The sequence below is a fragment of the Ornithorhynchus anatinus genome, chromosome 18 (assembly GCF_004115215.2).
Source record: "Ornithorhynchus anatinus isolate Pmale09 chromosome 18, mOrnAna1.pri.v4, whole genome shotgun sequence".
Taxonomy (NCBI): Eukaryota; Metazoa; Chordata; class Mammalia; order Monotremata; family Ornithorhynchidae; genus Ornithorhynchus; species Ornithorhynchus anatinus.
Window position 1 is genome coordinate 7362598 of NC_041745.1, and position 17594 is coordinate 7380191.

Here is a 17594-nt window from a genome sequence, read left to right on the forward strand (position 1 = left end):
TCCCTTCTAGATTGTAAGCTTGTCAGAAGCAGGGAATGTGACTGTTTATTGTTGTATTGTACTCTCCCAAATGTTTAGTACGGTGATCTGTACACAGTAATTACTCAATGACTATGAATGAACGAATGAGAGCCATGGTCTGGCAGATTTGTAAGGGTGAAGGAATTCCGAGCCGGCGAACAGCATGAACATAGGGTCAGTGGGAGATTTCTGGAGTTTTTATGCAATTTCCAGAACTTTTTTTTCATAAAATTAAAGATTAGGGTAAATGTGGTGCTCCCAAAGTTGAAAGGATCCCCATTTTTTCATAGGGCCTTTTTTTACCATATCAGCCTCGATCCGTGATTCCCATGAGTCTGTCCAGAGCCAGAGTGCTGAATGTGCTTAATCGGGTCACACTGTTCAGGGGGATAGTGTGACCCTGTGGTGTAACCATCAAAGGTATTTGCCTTTCTAATGGGAACTGGGGTGATTTTTGCACCATGCAGTATTTAGGTCGAAATTACAGAATTTGTGCTTGTCCTTGCTTCAAGGTCTCCTGTATGCTTCTCATGAGAAGCAGCATGGCCTAGTGGATAGAACATGGGCCTGGGAGTCAGAGGACCTGGGTTCTAAACCTGGCTCTGCCTCGGTCTGCTGTGTGACGTTGGCAAGTCACTTGGCCTCTCTGTACCTCTTACTTCATCTGTAAAATGGGGATTAAGGCTGTGAGTCTACGTGGGACATACTATGTCCAACCTGATTAACTTGTATCTACCTCGGCCCTTAGTACACTGTCTGGCATATAGTAAGCGCTTAACAAATACCATAAAAAAACCCAAACAAACCCAAGAAACAGTGCCCAACATTGTTCTATCCTAGCATCTGACTCCCAGTTTTCAGCTGGGATGCAGTATTGTAGCAGGCTTTATATTACTTTGTCCTTAAAAAGTTTCTGCTGCCCTCCTTGCTTCCCCGAACTAGCTACACATTCAGTGAGCAACTCATGGGCACAGTGAATGGGCCGTTTTCAGGAATCAACTTTGCCCCCCACCATTGAGCGCATCCCAGGAGTCATCTCTGCCCATGGGCACTCTACAGGCCTGACAAAATCCCAGGGGTTTTGCCACTCGCTTTGTTCCTGTCCTCCTCCATGTCCTCCCAACTCCATCGGCAGTTTGAGAGGCCTCAGAGAGATCTACGGGCTTCTGTTGGAGTGGCCGGAAACCTGCCCAATGGACTGTCACCCGCCCGGGGAACCTGAGACCAACTAAGCGTTTGACACAGCACAACTGAGTTAGTAGACAGGATCCCTGCCCTTAGTGAGTTTGTAATTTAGTTAGGGATTCATTACAGGTAAGGGGAAGCAACAGAGATTAAGGATATGTATATACTGCTATAGATGGGGGTCAGGACTCAATTGCAAAGGTAACAGAGTAATGGGGGGAATATGGTGGTGAGATGGGAGGTTAGTCAGGGAAGACTCCCTGGAGGAGATGTGGTTTTAGAAGGGCTTTGAAGGTGGGGAGAGCAGTGCTCTATTAAATGTGAAGGGAAGGAAGGTGTGAGTGAGGCGGGGGGGGGGCGGCATGAGAAGAAAGTAGGAGGTAAGTGTAAGTCATGAGCTGGAATGGGAGCTGGACGAGAGCTGGCTGAGTGCCTTAAAGCCAAGGACACTTCAAGGGGGCACGTCTCGATGCGTTGAAGCGGAAAATGAGATTGTGCCTGCCAACTCCATTGTACTGCACTCTCCCAGGAGCTCAATACAGTGCTCTGCACACAGTAAGCATTCGTTAGCCCGGTGAAGACCAAGCGTGATCTGCCCCGTAGTTGCCGGTGCTGGGGGGGCGGGGTTGATGTTTGCAAGCTCTGCCCTAAGGGGAGAAGAGGAAAGGGGGCAGGGAGGAGGAGGAGGATGCTGTTAAGTCACTGAATACAAACTGATTAGGTAATTCCACGTTCCCCCGCCGTTTCCCGAACATGGACCAGTCTGCACCAGCGGCCTGGGCGGTAAACAAACTGTTGGGAAGTGACCCCGGTGTGACCGATAAAGGGGCCCAAAGAAATGGGGCCCTGCCCATCCTCGGCCTCTCCGAAGCGGGGAGGGGGAGGAGGCGGGGCGGCCTCTGCTTTCTGATCTTCTGTCCCAAGACCGACCCCCGTCCAGGCCCGAAATCCCACGGTGGGGGGCAGGTTTTCCCCGACCCCCGGCGACAGGCATAAACCACAGGCGTCGACAGAACAGAGGCCCGCATGGCCTCCTTCGGAGGAAAGTAGCTCTGTGGGGGGGGGTAGCCTTCTTTTCCGGGGAAAAGCTTTAATCTTCAAGAGACTTTAATCGTCTGGACCCACCCATCTATTTGAATGGGCCGAGGGGGCCCACGTTTTTCTCTCTCCCAAACAGACCTCTTTGTCAGTAACCTCGATCTTGGGGAGGAAGGGGAAGGGAGGGGTTTGTTTTTTTTTTTCAATTCCTTCGGGACCGCCTGGATGGAGGTTTTAGGTCATAATAGTTCCAAATTGGCAACACAGCATGCCTGCAGTATGTGGAGCTGAAATGCTAGCAAGCAACTGCAAGGATCGCCCCGCTGCGCCACAAAATGCTTGCTCTTTTGCCTGCCTGCAGCCTGCCTCCGTTCTGGAGACCTGTCGAACGCCCTGATCATACACACATACATACACACATACACAATCTCCATCCTTTTGACATTCGGCTCAGTTACTGAAATGAGACCCTTCAAATTTCTCCATGGTAACACCCTTCTTGTTTTTCTTTTGTTGCCAGTGGAAGGACTGAAAGTAGTGGAGATTGAGAAATGCAAAAGTGACATTAAAAAGATGAGGGAAGAGATGGCTGCGAGAAACACCAGGTAAGTTTTCATTTCTCCCTCCTCGGGGTTCAACCTTCACCTCGCAGAAGGGAGTCTTTCCCTCTCCAAAGCAGCGTGGTGCTTATTTGAATTCAGGGGAAATGAATTTCAAACCAGGGAGCGGGAAGCGGCGCTCTGATTTTCATGTAGATGTCTTTTTTTTTTTGAGAATTTACGGCAGCCCAAGAATTAGAGGGGACCTCCATGGGTCTGAGACACCCCCTTCCTCCCCCAACGCGATTTATGAGTACTGTTTCGGTCAGCAGTAAGGGATGTTGCATATCAGGAAGAGAATGCTAGAGGGAAAACATCTGACTAATGAGCGATCCTCACATTCTGTAGTGAGACTTAGGTCCATTTTGAAATAATGTAACTCGAGACTATTCCAGAGAAAAAGCGGTACCGTAGATCTGAACACAACCCCTTCCTGCGGCTGCGTATTGTGGGCGGAAAACCCCCGTGGAAACGTGGGAATCCCTTTTCATGTTGCCAAGTTTGTACTAGCTGTAAACAAACTTAGGGCAGCCATTATTTATTTAAGATACATTTTATTGTAGTAGTAGTCATAGTATCTATAATATACTTGTGGCATTATCAGACATCCTTTGTGTGGGTAGTCAAAACCTGTCTAAATAATCACTGTGATGATCATAAGAAGTATGAAAAAAACTTTCAGGCACTCCAGATGAAGGATGAAGACATTTTCTGTGTGCCAGAATTTGTCTCTAATTTTGTGGGATTGGCAAAACGGTTAGTACACGTTCATACTTTAATCTACCCTCTGAAATAGTTGTATCTGAGGGCTTACTGTGTGGGAGAGTTACTTGGGAGAGCTCAATGTAACAGAGCTGGTAGAAATGTTCCCAGCCTAAGCCACGGATTGTATATTTCCTGCACTGTTGCAGCTTATAAATTTCATTTGTATTAATGAGGTCCAAGAATAAATTTCCCAAAACCAGATTACAAAGGCAATTTTTCCTGCTTTTACATAATCTGTGGAAAACTCATTTAATGGGGTAACAGGGAAGACAACAGTTGACAGGATGAAATGACAAGCAGCATGATCCTATGACAAGTCTATATAGTGATTGTCCTTCAGGGTTAAGTTTCCCTATGGAATCATAACAGGCAGAGAACTTCTAACTTGGTCACAGGAACTGTCTCTGGAAATTCTGAAAAGGTCCAGTGTTCATTTCCTTTTCGTGCTGGACAGCATTTTAACTTTTCAAAGAGCGATCTCTGGCTTGTTTCTTTTGAGATGGTCATCACTAATTTCTGTTTCTCCCTCCGCCCCCACCCTGGCCAGATCCCGCCTACATTCTCAGTTTGCCAACCGGGGCAGAAAAGCTCGTGCTCAGTGTGTGTGCTCACTGTGCTCATGCACCGTTTTGGTTCTAGACACCATCTAGATAAGCTTTCCTGGGATCCTTCCCAATTCTCAGCCCAAGACTGAATTCACTAAGTTCGGTGGCTTTCCCAAAATTCAGATGCCTTTTCAGAATCAGGTCTAACCTGTTCCTCTTAAATGAATCATATTTATTGAGCACTTTCTCTGTGCAGAGCATTATACTAAGCGCTTGGAAGAGTACAATACAACAGAGTTGGTCGACACATTTCCTGCCCGCAAGGAATCAATCAATAAACAGTATCTATTAAACACTTACTTGTGGCAGAGCCCAGTACCAAGCGCCTGGGAGATACCATCAAAGAGCCAGACATTTCAGAAGCTGAGTTGAGATTTACAGGAACTCTGGTATAAAAGTAATCAAATGTTCCTGAACGCTATGCTCTTGTGGAAAATGGGCCTATAAAGAACATTACAGCTGCCACACTCCAAACTCCAAAGACATGCATAATAGGTTGGTCTTTCAGACTGCACCCTTGCTCTAAGATTTCCTCTGGGCCAATCTTGACTCCTTTGGAAGGATAACTATTATAAATAGAAATGTCCAGCAGGAGAGCCCTCAGACATAATGTAAAGAATCTTGGGCATTAGGTCCATCAGGGCACAGTGGAGAGCACAGATTGTGTCCATTTGGGACAGAACCTCCCTGAGGCCGAATCAGAGGGAAAGAGGCCCCCTCCCATTGAATGGCCCCAGGATATCAGGCACCACCTGGCCCAAACTGTGATTAGAAAAGCCGCTTTTTCACCAGCATCAATAGCATCAACTGAGCACCTCAAGTGCAGCACACTGTACAAAGCTTTTGTGAGTGTACACTACATGTTAGACACAGGGGGACTTAACAAAATAATGGGGAGACAAGCTGACACAAAGTATTTATATATACTGGGACTGAGGGGGGCGCGGGGGGAGAAAGCAATATAGTTGGTTATAGCCAAATTAGGAGTAGTATTTATCGAGTGCCCACTTGGTATTGTGCAGTGTACTAGAGGCTTGCCAGAGTGTGGCAAGACAAATGAATCAGTTCCTGCAATACAAGAGGCATCACAAAAGCTGGGGAGTGGGTAAGAGGAGGAATATTTATTTTCTCCACACTCTCATTTTTATCAAGCCACTGGCTTCCTGGGCACATACCAGAATTCGGGGAGGGAGAAAGGCATTTCAACAACAGCGTATCTGAGCAACTCTCTCTGAACATCAAGGCCTGGAGCTTTCTGTCAGTCAATTAATCAGTGGTACCTTACTGAGCACTTACCCTGTGCAGAGCACTGTACTAAGGGCTTCTTGTTCTGGGTTTTTATTGATAACAGGGTTCATGGCCTATCCTTAGACTGGTTCTCAGTACCACCAAAATAAGTCCTTCCATCCCAACACGGTTTAGTGGAAAGAGCACAGGATTGGGAATCAGGAGACATGGGTTCTAATCCCTGTTCCTCCACTTCCCTGCCATGTGACCTTGAGCGAGTCACTTGACTACTCTGTGCCTCATCCACAAAATGGGGATTAAAGCCCCTGTTTTCCCTCAGCCTTAGATTGTGAGCTATTCCGAGGAGGGATGCCTCAGAGAGGATTATATTGAATTTACCCCAATGTTTAGCACAAAAAAAAGCACTGAACAGATACCACGATTATCGCCATCTCCTCCCCACCCCTGGAGGCACAAGAGTTGCCCCTACTGGAGGAGGGAAAGGCACCAAGTTACTCTCCCCCTGAGAAACCACTGCACTTTTCGCTTCAGCCCAAGGTGAGGGCCGCCCTAAAATGGAAACAAAAATAAAAACAAGAGCAGGAGAGGATCCCTGAGAGGGCTGCGCCGTTGTTAGGGGTAACTGGCTGTTCCCTTGGTAACCGAGGCCCAGGCTTCGTGCAGAGGCCAGGGTCGACTTGCTATCAGAACACCCGTTCAGCTGAGTTGCTAAGCAAACAAATGACTCCAAAGTGTGGGGCCGCCAGCATGGCCACAGCTGTGGAGATGTCGAACCTGAAAGGAGAGATAATGCCCATACGGATCCCTGTAGAACTCTTAGAAGGCAAAGAGGTATTGAATCCACATAAGTCTTTTTCTAATTTTCCCTGCAAATTCATTCATTCGATAGTATTTATTGAACGCTTACCCTATAAATGTGAAAGCTGGGCCCCAGGACGGTGGCTCAGATATTAGTGGAACATCCTATTTTGTTCATCTGGGGCTAGAAGTTTGCCGGGAACCTCTCAGCGACCTCTGTCACCTGGTTGCCAGGCTGTTAAATTGTGCTGGCTCTTCAGACCCTGGGAGGCCTTTAGAACTCTGCCTCAGCAAATCTTGTTGGAGGTCAGAGGCCTCAGAGAGCTTACAATTAACTGGGACACAAAGGAGGTTAGCGTCTTTCAACTTTGCTTTGAATCAGGCCCTGCCTCTTGGGGAAGATCTGGGCCCAGCCCTTATGTTTTTGTCTTACAAAACAATCCCATTTTTCCTCCAGGGTGAAAAGGTCTGCCTAAAGCTCAAAATCAACCAATCAATCAGTAGTATTTATTGAGCACTTACTATGTGGAGAGCACTGTACTAAACAGTTGGGAGAGTACAACACAAAAATCATAAGAGATCAGAACCAAAGCCCCCCTGGGTTAGTTAGCTTGCTGCAGGCAGCCTGTCCCCATTCACGGTCCCATGTGATCCCTCTGCGAAGAAGCAGAGCAGGGGTCTTGTTCCTTCAGGACAAGAGGATCAGCATAGAACTGGACCTTCCCAGGCAGCTCCAGACCGGGGAGATGCAACGGTAAGGCATCTCTCTAGCGCCACCACTTGCACACCTAAACTTGTCTTGATTAGAACAATAATAATAATAATAATAAATACGGCATTTATTAGGTACTTAAATATGCCCCCAGATACAGGGTATTCAGCTTGGATCCAGCCCCCATCTCCCACAAGGCTCACACTCGGAGAAGCAGCGTGGCTCAGTGGAAAGAGCACGGGCTTTGGAGTCGGAGGTCGTGGGTTCGAATCCCGGCTCTGCCACTTGTCAGCTGGGTGACTGTGGGCAAGTCACTTCACTTCTCTGTGCCTCAGTTACCTCATCTGTAAAATGGGGATTAAGACTGTGAGCCCCACATGGGACAACCTGATTCCCCTGTGTCTACCCCAGCGCTTAGAACAGTGCTCTGCACATAGTAAGCGCTTAACAAATACCAGTTCTAACATCCTCCATTTTACAGATGAGGAAACTGAAGTCTAGAGCAGTTAAGTGACTTGTCCGAAGTCACAGTGCAGGTCAGTGGCAGAGTCGAGATTCCTGGTCTCATGTTCTTCAAATTAGGCCACACTGATTAACAATTCTGGGGTGACCCAAGAACCCACAGTGATTCCAGGGGTACCTAAAGGCACAGCAGGAAGCTGAATGGTTTAAGAATTCTCCCTTTCCTCTCTCCCCAACCATGGTACTCTTTATCTGCATCAGGATAGAGATGATGGTACCTATTGCATGGGCCTGGGAGTCAGAAGGTCATGGGTTCTAAAACCCAACTCTGCCACTTGTCTGCTGTGTGACCTTGGGCAAGTCACTTCACTTCTCTGTGCCTCAGTTACTCATCTGCAAATTGGGGATTGAGACTGTGAGCCCCACACGGGGCAGGGACTATGTTCAACCCAATTTGCTTGAATCCAACCCAGTGCTTGGCACATAGTAAACACTTAAATATTATTATTATAATAATTATTATTCCTACTAATTATAATTATAATACCAACAAATTGAATCCCAGTCTCCTTATTTTAGCTTTGACTGTTTTGAAACATGAATCAATGGTATTTATTGAGTGCTTACTGTGTGCAGAGCACTGCATTAGGCGCTTGGGAACGAACCATACAATAGAATCCCTGCTTACAAGGAGCTTACAGTCTACAAGGGATTTCAGACATTAAAATAAATTAGAGATAAGGGAAATATTCAAGTATAAGGATATTTACATAAGTGCAGTGGGGCGGGGATGAGTATCAAAGTGCTTGAAGGGTACACAGCCATTATCTTTTTCTAGAAGGAACAGGGTGTTAGGTCCAGAAAAACCACAATAATGAATAACTATGGTATTCATTAAGTGCTCACTACATGCTAAGACCTGGGGTATTCAGATTGGACACAGTTCCTGCCCAACAGGGAGCTCAAGTCCTACAACGGGGCTTAGAATTCCTGCATTTGCTCTGAAACATGACTGAACCTTTAGTAAGACTGAGATATGAGTTCTTTTTTCTGCTTTTTTAGGACCAACTGTCCCTGTAAGTATAGCTTTCTGGAAACCAGCAAGAAGCTGACACCCCGACGAGACGTCCCATCCTATCCAAAGGTAAGACACAGAAACAGGCAATGAGCTTGCATCTCCCACTGACCCCTGCAGGGTTCCCTCATAAGGGTCTGTCCACTCAAAGGCTAGTTACTACCCAGGGGAACTTCAGCTGCTGTGGTGGAACTGGAACCTTCTCCTTTGGAGGTGCCCCAGGCTAAATAATTATAATAAAAGTAATGGTACTTAGTAAGCACTTAATATGTGCCAAGCATGTTCCGAGCACTGGGGTAGATGCACGGTAAACTGGTTGGACACAGTCCCTGCAAGGGAGTAGACGGGAAGACCATTATAGAGGGAGCCGGGGTTCTGTAACTGTCTCTGTGATAATTGCCCAGATCATCACACCCTCATTTTGCCTCTGCTCCACTAGCACAAATGAAATCCTTCCAAACCACTAAATGCACGTCCAGAAAAGTTTTCTAGGTGGGTGTTCGTGGTGCCAGACTTAGCATCTCCGAAAGGCACAGAGACTAAGAGGGTTGGGCTGTGTGTTGGCTGGCCCCACTGAAGAACCGCTCAGAGCTTTGGAAAAGACTTCATCTCTAAAATTACAGCCCATAAATTTTTCCTTCAGAGAACAGAACCATTACAAGGTGGCTCTTGTCCAGAATAAGATTGACCAGCCCAAGGTGGGATTGAAACAAATTTAGACAATCCATCCCAAACCAACTGGGGTGGGGAGTTTCCGACACCAGCATCGAGATCCAGTTTAGTTCTCACTATCTGGCCAATCTGTGTTGTCTTTTTTGGGGGGGCGGGGGGAGAGTTATGGTATTTTTTAAGTACTTACTGTGTGTCAGGCACTGTTTGAAGCACTGGGGTAGATTCAAATTTGTCAGGTTGTACACAGTCCTTGTCCCATATGGGGGGCTCACTGTCTTAATCCCCATTTTAGAGATGAGGTAACTGAGGCACAGGGAAGTTAAGTAATAATGTTGGTATTTGTTAAGCGCTTACTATGTGCCGAGCACTGTTCTAAGCGCTGGGGTAGACACAAGGGAATCAGGTTATCCCACGTGGGGCTCACAGTCTTAATCCCCATTTTATAGATGAGGTAACTGAGGCACAGAGAAGTTAAGTGACTTGCCCAAAGTCACACAGCTGACAAGTGGCAGAGCCAGGATTCGAACCCATGATCTCTGACTCCAAAGCCCGTGCTCTTTCCACTGAGCCACGCTGCTTCTCTACTTTTCCAAGGTCACACAGCAGACAAGTAGCGGAGCTGGGATTAAAACTCAGGTCCCTATGACTCCCAGGCTGTGCTGTATCCCCTAGGCAATGCTGCTTCTTAGCAGAAAGAGAGTAGGACTGGGAATTGTAGAACCTGGGAACTGGGGTCTTCATTCCAAGTTTGATTGTCCGACCAATAGGAGGCAGGGAGTTTGCATCTCACAGAATTATCCCCCTCCAGAAATCACGGGCAGGCAAGACCCACCATATTTAACACTGCACTCTTCTTTTGCCCTCAGTACCTGCTCTCTCAGGAGACTATAGAAGCTCTCAGGAAGCCAACATTTGATGTCTGGCTTTGGGAACCCAATGAGGTAAGGGTGATATGTATGAATGTGCTCTTTGCATTTGATATCACATGGGGATGTTGGTGCCCTCAGGAAAGCCTATTTCAGATTCTATAACTAGGTACCTAATGAGCAGTGAGAATGAGCTTTGCTGGAAAAAGCTGTCTTTCCTTTGTCCTCATGAAATGTTTTTCCCCCACTGTGCTCCAGGTTTCTATTTTCAACTTCGTATTTTTGATTTACAAACATAAGCAGTGTCCGTAGGACAGACCAGAGATCCTCTAAACTGTAAGCTTGTTATGGGTGGGGAATGTGTCCGCTAATTCTGTTGCATTGTACTGTCCCAACCGCTTAGTGCAGTGCTCTGCACATAGTAAGTGCTCAATAAATACCACTGATTGATTGATCCTGCAGTATCTGCCAGAGGCAGCAGGGTGTTAGGAGGAACAGTGCAAGGATGGCCTTTCTCTTGATTAAGGATGCAACTTTTCTTTCATCACCTACCATGGCTGATCATCTGGGCTTTCAAGCCTTCTTAAATCCCTGATATTTTTGTCACACACCCCTAACTGTCCCTTTAAAAACCCTTTGATGGGATTCACCTCCATGACTGCATTTTCATCTCTTCTGGAATCTACTGGTATATTCTGCCTGCACAAATTTCATATGCCCACCTATTCTGGGAAATATTTTCCACCTTCTTCGTTATGAAATCACCACCTTCAAGTTTCCGTGTAACTGGTAGCCACGATGTAGGACTTCGTGAACAACAATCCTAAATTTGCCCTGTCTGCACCCTTCATGATTTTGAATCACAGAATTGCAATTAGGACTGAAAGAGATTAATCTGATGAAATTAAATCCCAGACCCTAACTGCTTTGGTCCAAATTTTCATATTCTGTAGAAAGAAAACCCACTGCACATCACAAAAACTACTCAGCAACTCAGCTGTATAACCACAAGAGACAGTAACCTGGGATATGATGTGTGAAAATTTAGTCAATCATATTTAAGCACTTACTTTGTGCAGAATACTAAGCGCTTGGGAGAGCATAATACAAAAGAATTGGCAGACATATTCCCTGCCCACAACAAGCTTACAGTCCAGATGGGGAGAAAGACATTAATGTGAATAAATAATTCATAATTTATAATGTAGTTCAGTGAGGCCTAAGTCTTTGGGGTCAAATGGGACTACCGCCCTTTTTCCAGATGGATTAATGTTGCAAGCATTGTGTTTTTCTCATTCCCTAACAGAAACACTTTTTCTCCCACTCTCTTCCTCTAAATTAATCTATGGGTAGAGACCAAGTGTGCTCATTCTTCAGCTTCCAAGGAGCACTAAATCCAAACCCAGCCTGGAACTAGTGGCAATGAGTGCCAGTGTCCATCAGAGGGGCCACTGGAAAGCAATGTCTGTGATGAAGGTGGTCAACTTCATCAGATAAAGGGGACCAGGATTAATTCTGACCCCAGGGGCATCAGTTGAACAATAGCATGCACCTTCCCTTTCTTCCTCAGGGCTTTATCAGCCCAGATTGTCTGGGGGTAGAGCTCAGGGGAGAAGGCTGGGGTGCTTGTGGACAAGGATCATGTTTACCAACTCCGCTGTTCTGTACTCTACCAAGCGCTCAGTTCTCTGCACACAGTAAACACCACTTATTGCAGGTAGTGAGGAGGATCTGCCCACTTGCCCAGAATGATGAGTTGGCACCTGTGCTCGTGATTAAAGCTGTGCTATGCAGTTAAAAAAATAAATAAATAAAATAAAAATGGGTAGCCTTGACATTAGAAATTGAGCGAGGTAATAGTAGGACTGGAGACTTCCTTGCCCTGAAAACTCAATGCCCTTTAAGAATCAGCTACACTTGCCTCGTCATGCAGAACAAAAAGAGCAATCTGTGTTTGTGTGCAGCCCTTTTGAGCTTGTTAAGAAAGCAGCTTGTGTAGAAACTTATGTCCTGGCCCCAAGAAGGAGCCCAAGGCCTGTGCATAGAGCAAAGCATATGTGCAGACAGATTTTGTACCATGCCTCCTAACAGCAGCATCCCGCAAGCATACTCTTTCACCAAGTGAAATTGACATTGGCGTTTTTTTCAGGTGCTGCAGCACAAGTTAGGCCTGTGAGTAGGCACGGTCTAGGGGAAAGAACACGGGATGGGGAGTCAGGTGGCCTGGGTTCTAACCCTGGCTTTGCCAGTAATAATAAGGTAATCAGGTTGTCCCACATGGGGCTCACAGTGTGAATCCCCATTTTACAGATGAGGTAACCGAGGCACAGAGAATTCATTCATTCATTCAATAGTATTTATTGAGCGCTTACTATGTGCAGAGCACTGTACTAAGCGCTTGGAATGAACAAGTCGGCAACAGATAGAGACAGTCCCTGCCATTTGACGGGCTTACAGTCTAATCGGGGGAGATGGACACACAAGAACAATGGCAATAATGGCAATGACAATGGCAACAGAGAAGTAAAGTGACTTGCCCAAAGTCACACAGCTGATAAGTGGTGGAGTCGGAATTAGAACTCACAACCCCTGACTCCCAAGCCCGTGCTCCTGCCACTAAGCCACACTGCTTCTCTACATTACAGTATAGTGCTTGGCAAATAGTAAGCGTTTAACAAATACCACAATTATTATTATAAGTGCTGTGGACTTGAGTGTGGGGTGAAAACCAAATGCTTACAAATCACAGATCCAAGTTCATCTCCACTTTGGCCTTTCACATAAAAGTACTGAGCAGCAGGAGGATGCCAGCACAGAACTGAAGACCTGGCATTAGATGTTTGTGAGATTGACCAGTCAGAACAATTCTGTCTCCTTTCAACTTCCAGATGCTGAGCTGTTTAGAACATATGTACCATGATCTCGGCTTGGTCAAAGATTTCAACATCAACCCCATCACACTGAAGAGATGGTTGGTAAGCAGCAAAACCATTATTTATCTTGAAAAATAACTCATCTAAGGCCCAAAAGCAGTGAAGATCTGTTTTTTTCCTATGAATGGAACTTCTTAAAACACAAAACAAACCAAAAAAAAAAAAACCAAAGGTGGCCTCCAGTGCAATAAATTCATACAGCCATGTTTCAGAGATTTGATATGCACAAGAATGACAAATCTCATCTATCCCTCATCATTTCCCTGACTTCTCCTTTACAGTATCTTCAGTAAATTGTGCCTGAAGTCAGATAAGTAAAATTTAGGACTGTGCACCCACGACTCTAAACGTGCAGGTTGCTTTCACAAATGCTGACTACAGGATTTTCACCTAAATTACTTGACTGAAAAAACCAAGCTTGCAGCATGGCATATTTTGCAAATTTGAGATCACGCCTCCTGAAACATTCAACTGCCGTAACGTTTCGCCATAATGTGTGTTTCCATTACACGTTCTGGCCTGAATGCTGTTAGGGAGTGTTCGATAACTTGAGCCTCCACTGCAACCCTAATAATGATAGTAAGTACTTAGGAAATACCAGAATTATGTGCTAACCTCTGGGCCAGATATGATATGATCAAATCAGACACAGTCCCTATATATACCCACGATAGAGAAAACCAACATACTTGAGGCAAAGATATAAACTCCCAGTCTCCCAATTCTGAATTGGCCAAATGAGCCTGAAGAAAGTTCTGAGACAGAGCGAGACCAGGAACATCCCAAGTAGCTCAAGTGCAGTGGAATGGAATTGCACTGGAAAAGAGGGCAGAGAAGTTGTGCCCAAACCTTGCGAGTGCCTCAAATTACAGCCCTGCCCGATGTGTTCTCCCCTTTATGAGCCCCAAGAATGAAAGAAACCGAGGGAGAATGCCATATTATGTAGTTTGAGGGAGGCCACCTGAGCTGGTAGATTGTGGTCCAGAAGACCTAACCCCAGTTCGAGCACTGGCTTTCTGAAAGGCCCAGGCCCAGCATCTTAACTAGTCTGAGGCTGCTGTTCCTTAATCTTTTCCACGGACATCCTCCCCTGGCTCCCGGAAGTGTTTGATGTGTGTTACAGTATGAGGATTTGTTAGATTTTAAAATGTCAGATAGGTTAGAGAACTGTAAAAGCAGAGAGGGAAAGGAGAGAAAGAGGCATACCGAATGCCAGCTAGCCCTCATTCAGAAAGGCAGAAGTAGTAGAAATAAGAATATTTATTGAGATTCCACTGAGCGTGATGCATGAATGGAAGCAAGAGTTCCCTGCCCACAAGGAGCTTATGATGTAACAGAGGTCATCCAGATGATTTAACTCGCCCTTGATCCCCCTCTTGGCAGCTCTGCATCCACGACAACTACAGAAACAACCCGTTCCACAACTTTCGACATTGCTTCTGTGTGACCCAGATGATGTACAGTATGATCTCCCTCTGCCATCTCCAGGTGGGTCTTAGTCTCCTCCCATGGCGGGCACACCCTCTGGCTACCAACCCTGCCCCCTCTGGCTCACTGCCCCTCACTGAAGAGCAGGCAATCTGTGGAGGAGCCAGAGGAATGGCACAGAGACCCAAAGTGGCCTAAGGAGAGAACTGCGTCGAGACTCAGTGGAAGAGGGCTAGGTGGCGTTTGAGCATTTACTTTGTACAAAATACTGTGCTCGGGAGAGCACATTTCAGCAGAGCTGGTAGACCCAATCTCTGCCCATAAAGAAGCTTACAGTCTAGATGGGGAGAATGATCAACTGCTGCTCCCTTCCTGTTTTCCCAAGGAATTTCCCAAACTTTTAAGTCAGAGCTGATCCTTCCCCGGGTTCCACAGCGAAGGTCACTGTTGGCCTTAGGACTGGGGAAGAGTGATTCCAGTCTCTCTCTTCCACCATCGGGGAGTCTACAGGCCTGATGGCACTAAAGAGATACTTACTCCCACTTGATGCTGAGTCCTGAATCTTGGTTGGAGGATGAGGACAAACAGAAGAGAGCCAGAACCCCCTGGGATATTCTGAGGGTCAGAGGGCTGCCAAGACTAATCCAAGCCCCCAGGATGGGTGAGTGTGGCCTTCCAGACAGTGCCAGCTTCAACCCTGGGGGGCCAGACCAGCCTAGGAATGGCCCAGGGCTGCGCAAGTGACCAATCAGTCGGTCCATCCCCAAGTCACAAACTGGTCAAGGCAGAGCCCAGGGTTTGGGACTTTTCAGAAGCAGGAAGGCAGGGGATCCTTTCAGGATCAACTTCCTCCCAACTTCCTGGGAGACAACAGCACAAATATGAAACCGGGGCCTTTTCAACTCACTACTGAAGGTGCCTTCAGAAGCCTCTCAACTTCTAAGGATCTCCCAGCTAAATCAGATTTTTCTGCTCCACCTTCACAACCCATCAGAGCCATCATGAATAGGAAAGCTCACCCAGAACTTGATCTAACACATACCCCACTAAAACAGCAAAACCTTCCCCAAATGCAGCAAATGACCAGACCATAAGATTATCAGATATTTTTTGAGCACAGTGTAAAACTAACTAGAGGGCATTTCCTTTTTTTTTTTTTCCTAATGCAGGAAAAGTTTTCCCAAATGGATATTCTAATCCTGATGACAGCCTCCATCTGCCATGATCTGGATCACCCGGGATATAACAATACGTATGTCCGCAGTCATTTTCATTTTTCTCACAAATTATCAGGCAAGCAAATAGGACACAGTTCAGGTCAATAGCCCTTTTCCCATGCTGAAGGCAGCTCAAAAGTAAAGCTTCATACAGGTAGCAAGTTGTGGAAAAATTTCTCAACCACCTTCTCCACACTGATGCATAGCATTTCTGTGCATATTGACTTATATACACCTTGTCAGTAAAGCCACAGGTCTTCCCTGCCATAACCTATAGGTTGTCTCTCCGGTATCTAGAGGTATGCTAAAGGACAGAGCTCTGAATTCTTTCTTTCTTTTTTCTCTCTCCCTCTCCTCTCCTCCCCTCCTCTCTTCCTCGCATGTCTTTTCTCCAGATACCAGATCAATGCACGCACAGAACTCGCAGTGCGTTACAATGACATTTCACCTCTGGAGAACCATCACTGTGCTGTAGCTTTCCAAATCATAGCTCAACCCGAATGCAACATTTTCTGCCACATCAAACCAGACGAATTCAAACAGATCAGACAGGTAAGAAGCAGCGCGGCCTCGTAGTAAGAGTGCAGGACTGGGAGTTAGGTGACCTGATTTCCCCGTAGACTGTGATCTTCATGGGGCACAAGGACTCTCTGACCTTACTGTCTTGTACTTACCTCAGCATCTGGTACAGTGCTTGATACATATTAAGTGCTTAACTACCAGGTATTGCTCTTATTAGGTAAGCAGATATGTATGATACTCATGAACCAGGGCTGTTTGCAGTGCACAGTCTTGGAGGAACTAAATCTAATGAAAACCTCAGGCCAGATCAAGATGAAAATCCAAGGAAAGCCAGCTTTCAAGCACCCTATCCATCATCTCAGACTCTCCCATCCTAGGCTTCTGGGCACGACTTAGAAAAGTAAAAGGATCGCTGAATTCTACATAACAGATTAAATTACCAATGGAGTAAATTTTGAACAGAAACTGTCAGTCATGAGGATGTGAGCATCTCTGGGATAACACTGAACCTAGGCACGTCAGATGATGACTAGTGCAACAATGACCAGAAGCTGCCCAGCATTCTGGGACAATGGTAACCTAACCTTGGTAGCATTTCTCAGACACCCAGAGAGGAGCCCATGAGGGCAGGAGCCTGGGAAGGAAGGACATGGCTTTGCCAAATCCAAAGTTGGCCCCATTCTACTTTCCTCCAGAAAGCGCCAACTGGAAAGGTGAACAGAGGACTAGGTGCTTCCAGAAGCTGGTGCAGCGGGGATTCTGGCCCCCAGCTGAAAACTTGAGAGCCTGGAGAAGTTTGAGAGATGGCTAGGGACACCCAGAAAGTACAACCATAAAATGATTTCCTTTGAAAAACAACAACTTGGGGATGGGGGGGTCAGATTTTGAATTAACTGGACTCCCATCATCTCACAATTTTATTAAAGAGCTTACTGCAAGTTACGATTTTGTATCATACGATTTTGTATGTAACAGTCAGCATCCCTAAAATGATATTTGACTGCAAAAGAAAACATGTGGACAGTTCCACTAAAGATGCCCCCACCCCCTTTGAAGTATTTTAACCCTTTCCCTCACATTCACAGTGTTCTACCCGTGCTGTCTCCACTTTCTCCATTTTTTTTAAGAACACCCTTGGCCAACAGGGTGGTGAGGTTAGAAAAGGAGGTGTGAGGATTCTGACAGCTCCCTAACTAAAGGGGACCCCTTATCTGGAATTTTTCCTGGATTTACACTGAAGTCACTGAATCCTAGAGGGATCGCTAAGAATTTGCATAGTCAGTCAGTTGTATTTATTAAGCAATTACTGTGTGCGGAGTACTGTACTAAGCACTTGGGAGAGTACAGTATAACAATATAACACACACATTCCCTGCCCACAAGTTAACAGTCTAGAGAGGGAGACAGACATTAATATAAATAAATTACAGATATGCATATAAGTGCTG

At 46.0% G+C, this 17594-nt stretch overlaps 1 protein-coding gene and 1 long non-coding RNA gene across 6 annotated transcripts in view; one reads left to right on the forward strand and one right to left on the reverse strand.

Annotated features, from left to right (window-relative positions):
* The window catches only part of LOC114805423, a 98635-nt gene that overhangs the window by 62797 nt on the left and 18244 nt on the right, over positions 1-17594 (reverse strand). The window lies entirely within an intron of this gene.
* PDE9A (phosphodiesterase 9A) overlaps positions 1-17594 on the forward strand; it is a 58509-nt gene that overhangs the window by 32589 nt on the left and 8326 nt on the right. For all 5 annotated transcript variants that reach the window (XM_029046511.2, XM_029046512.2, XM_029046513.2 and 2 more), the window contains 7 exons: positions 2765-2849; positions 8496-8577; positions 10047-10121; positions 12935-13021; positions 14363-14467; positions 15577-15659; positions 16020-16176. In XM_029046511.2, coding sequence (XP_028902344.1) covers positions 2765-2849; positions 8496-8577; positions 10047-10121; positions 12935-13021; positions 14363-14467; positions 15577-15659; positions 16020-16176 — 674 coding nt within the window. The remainder of the gene's footprint in view (positions 1-2764; positions 2850-8495; positions 8578-10046; positions 10122-12934; positions 13022-14362; positions 14468-15576; positions 15660-16019; positions 16177-17594) is intronic.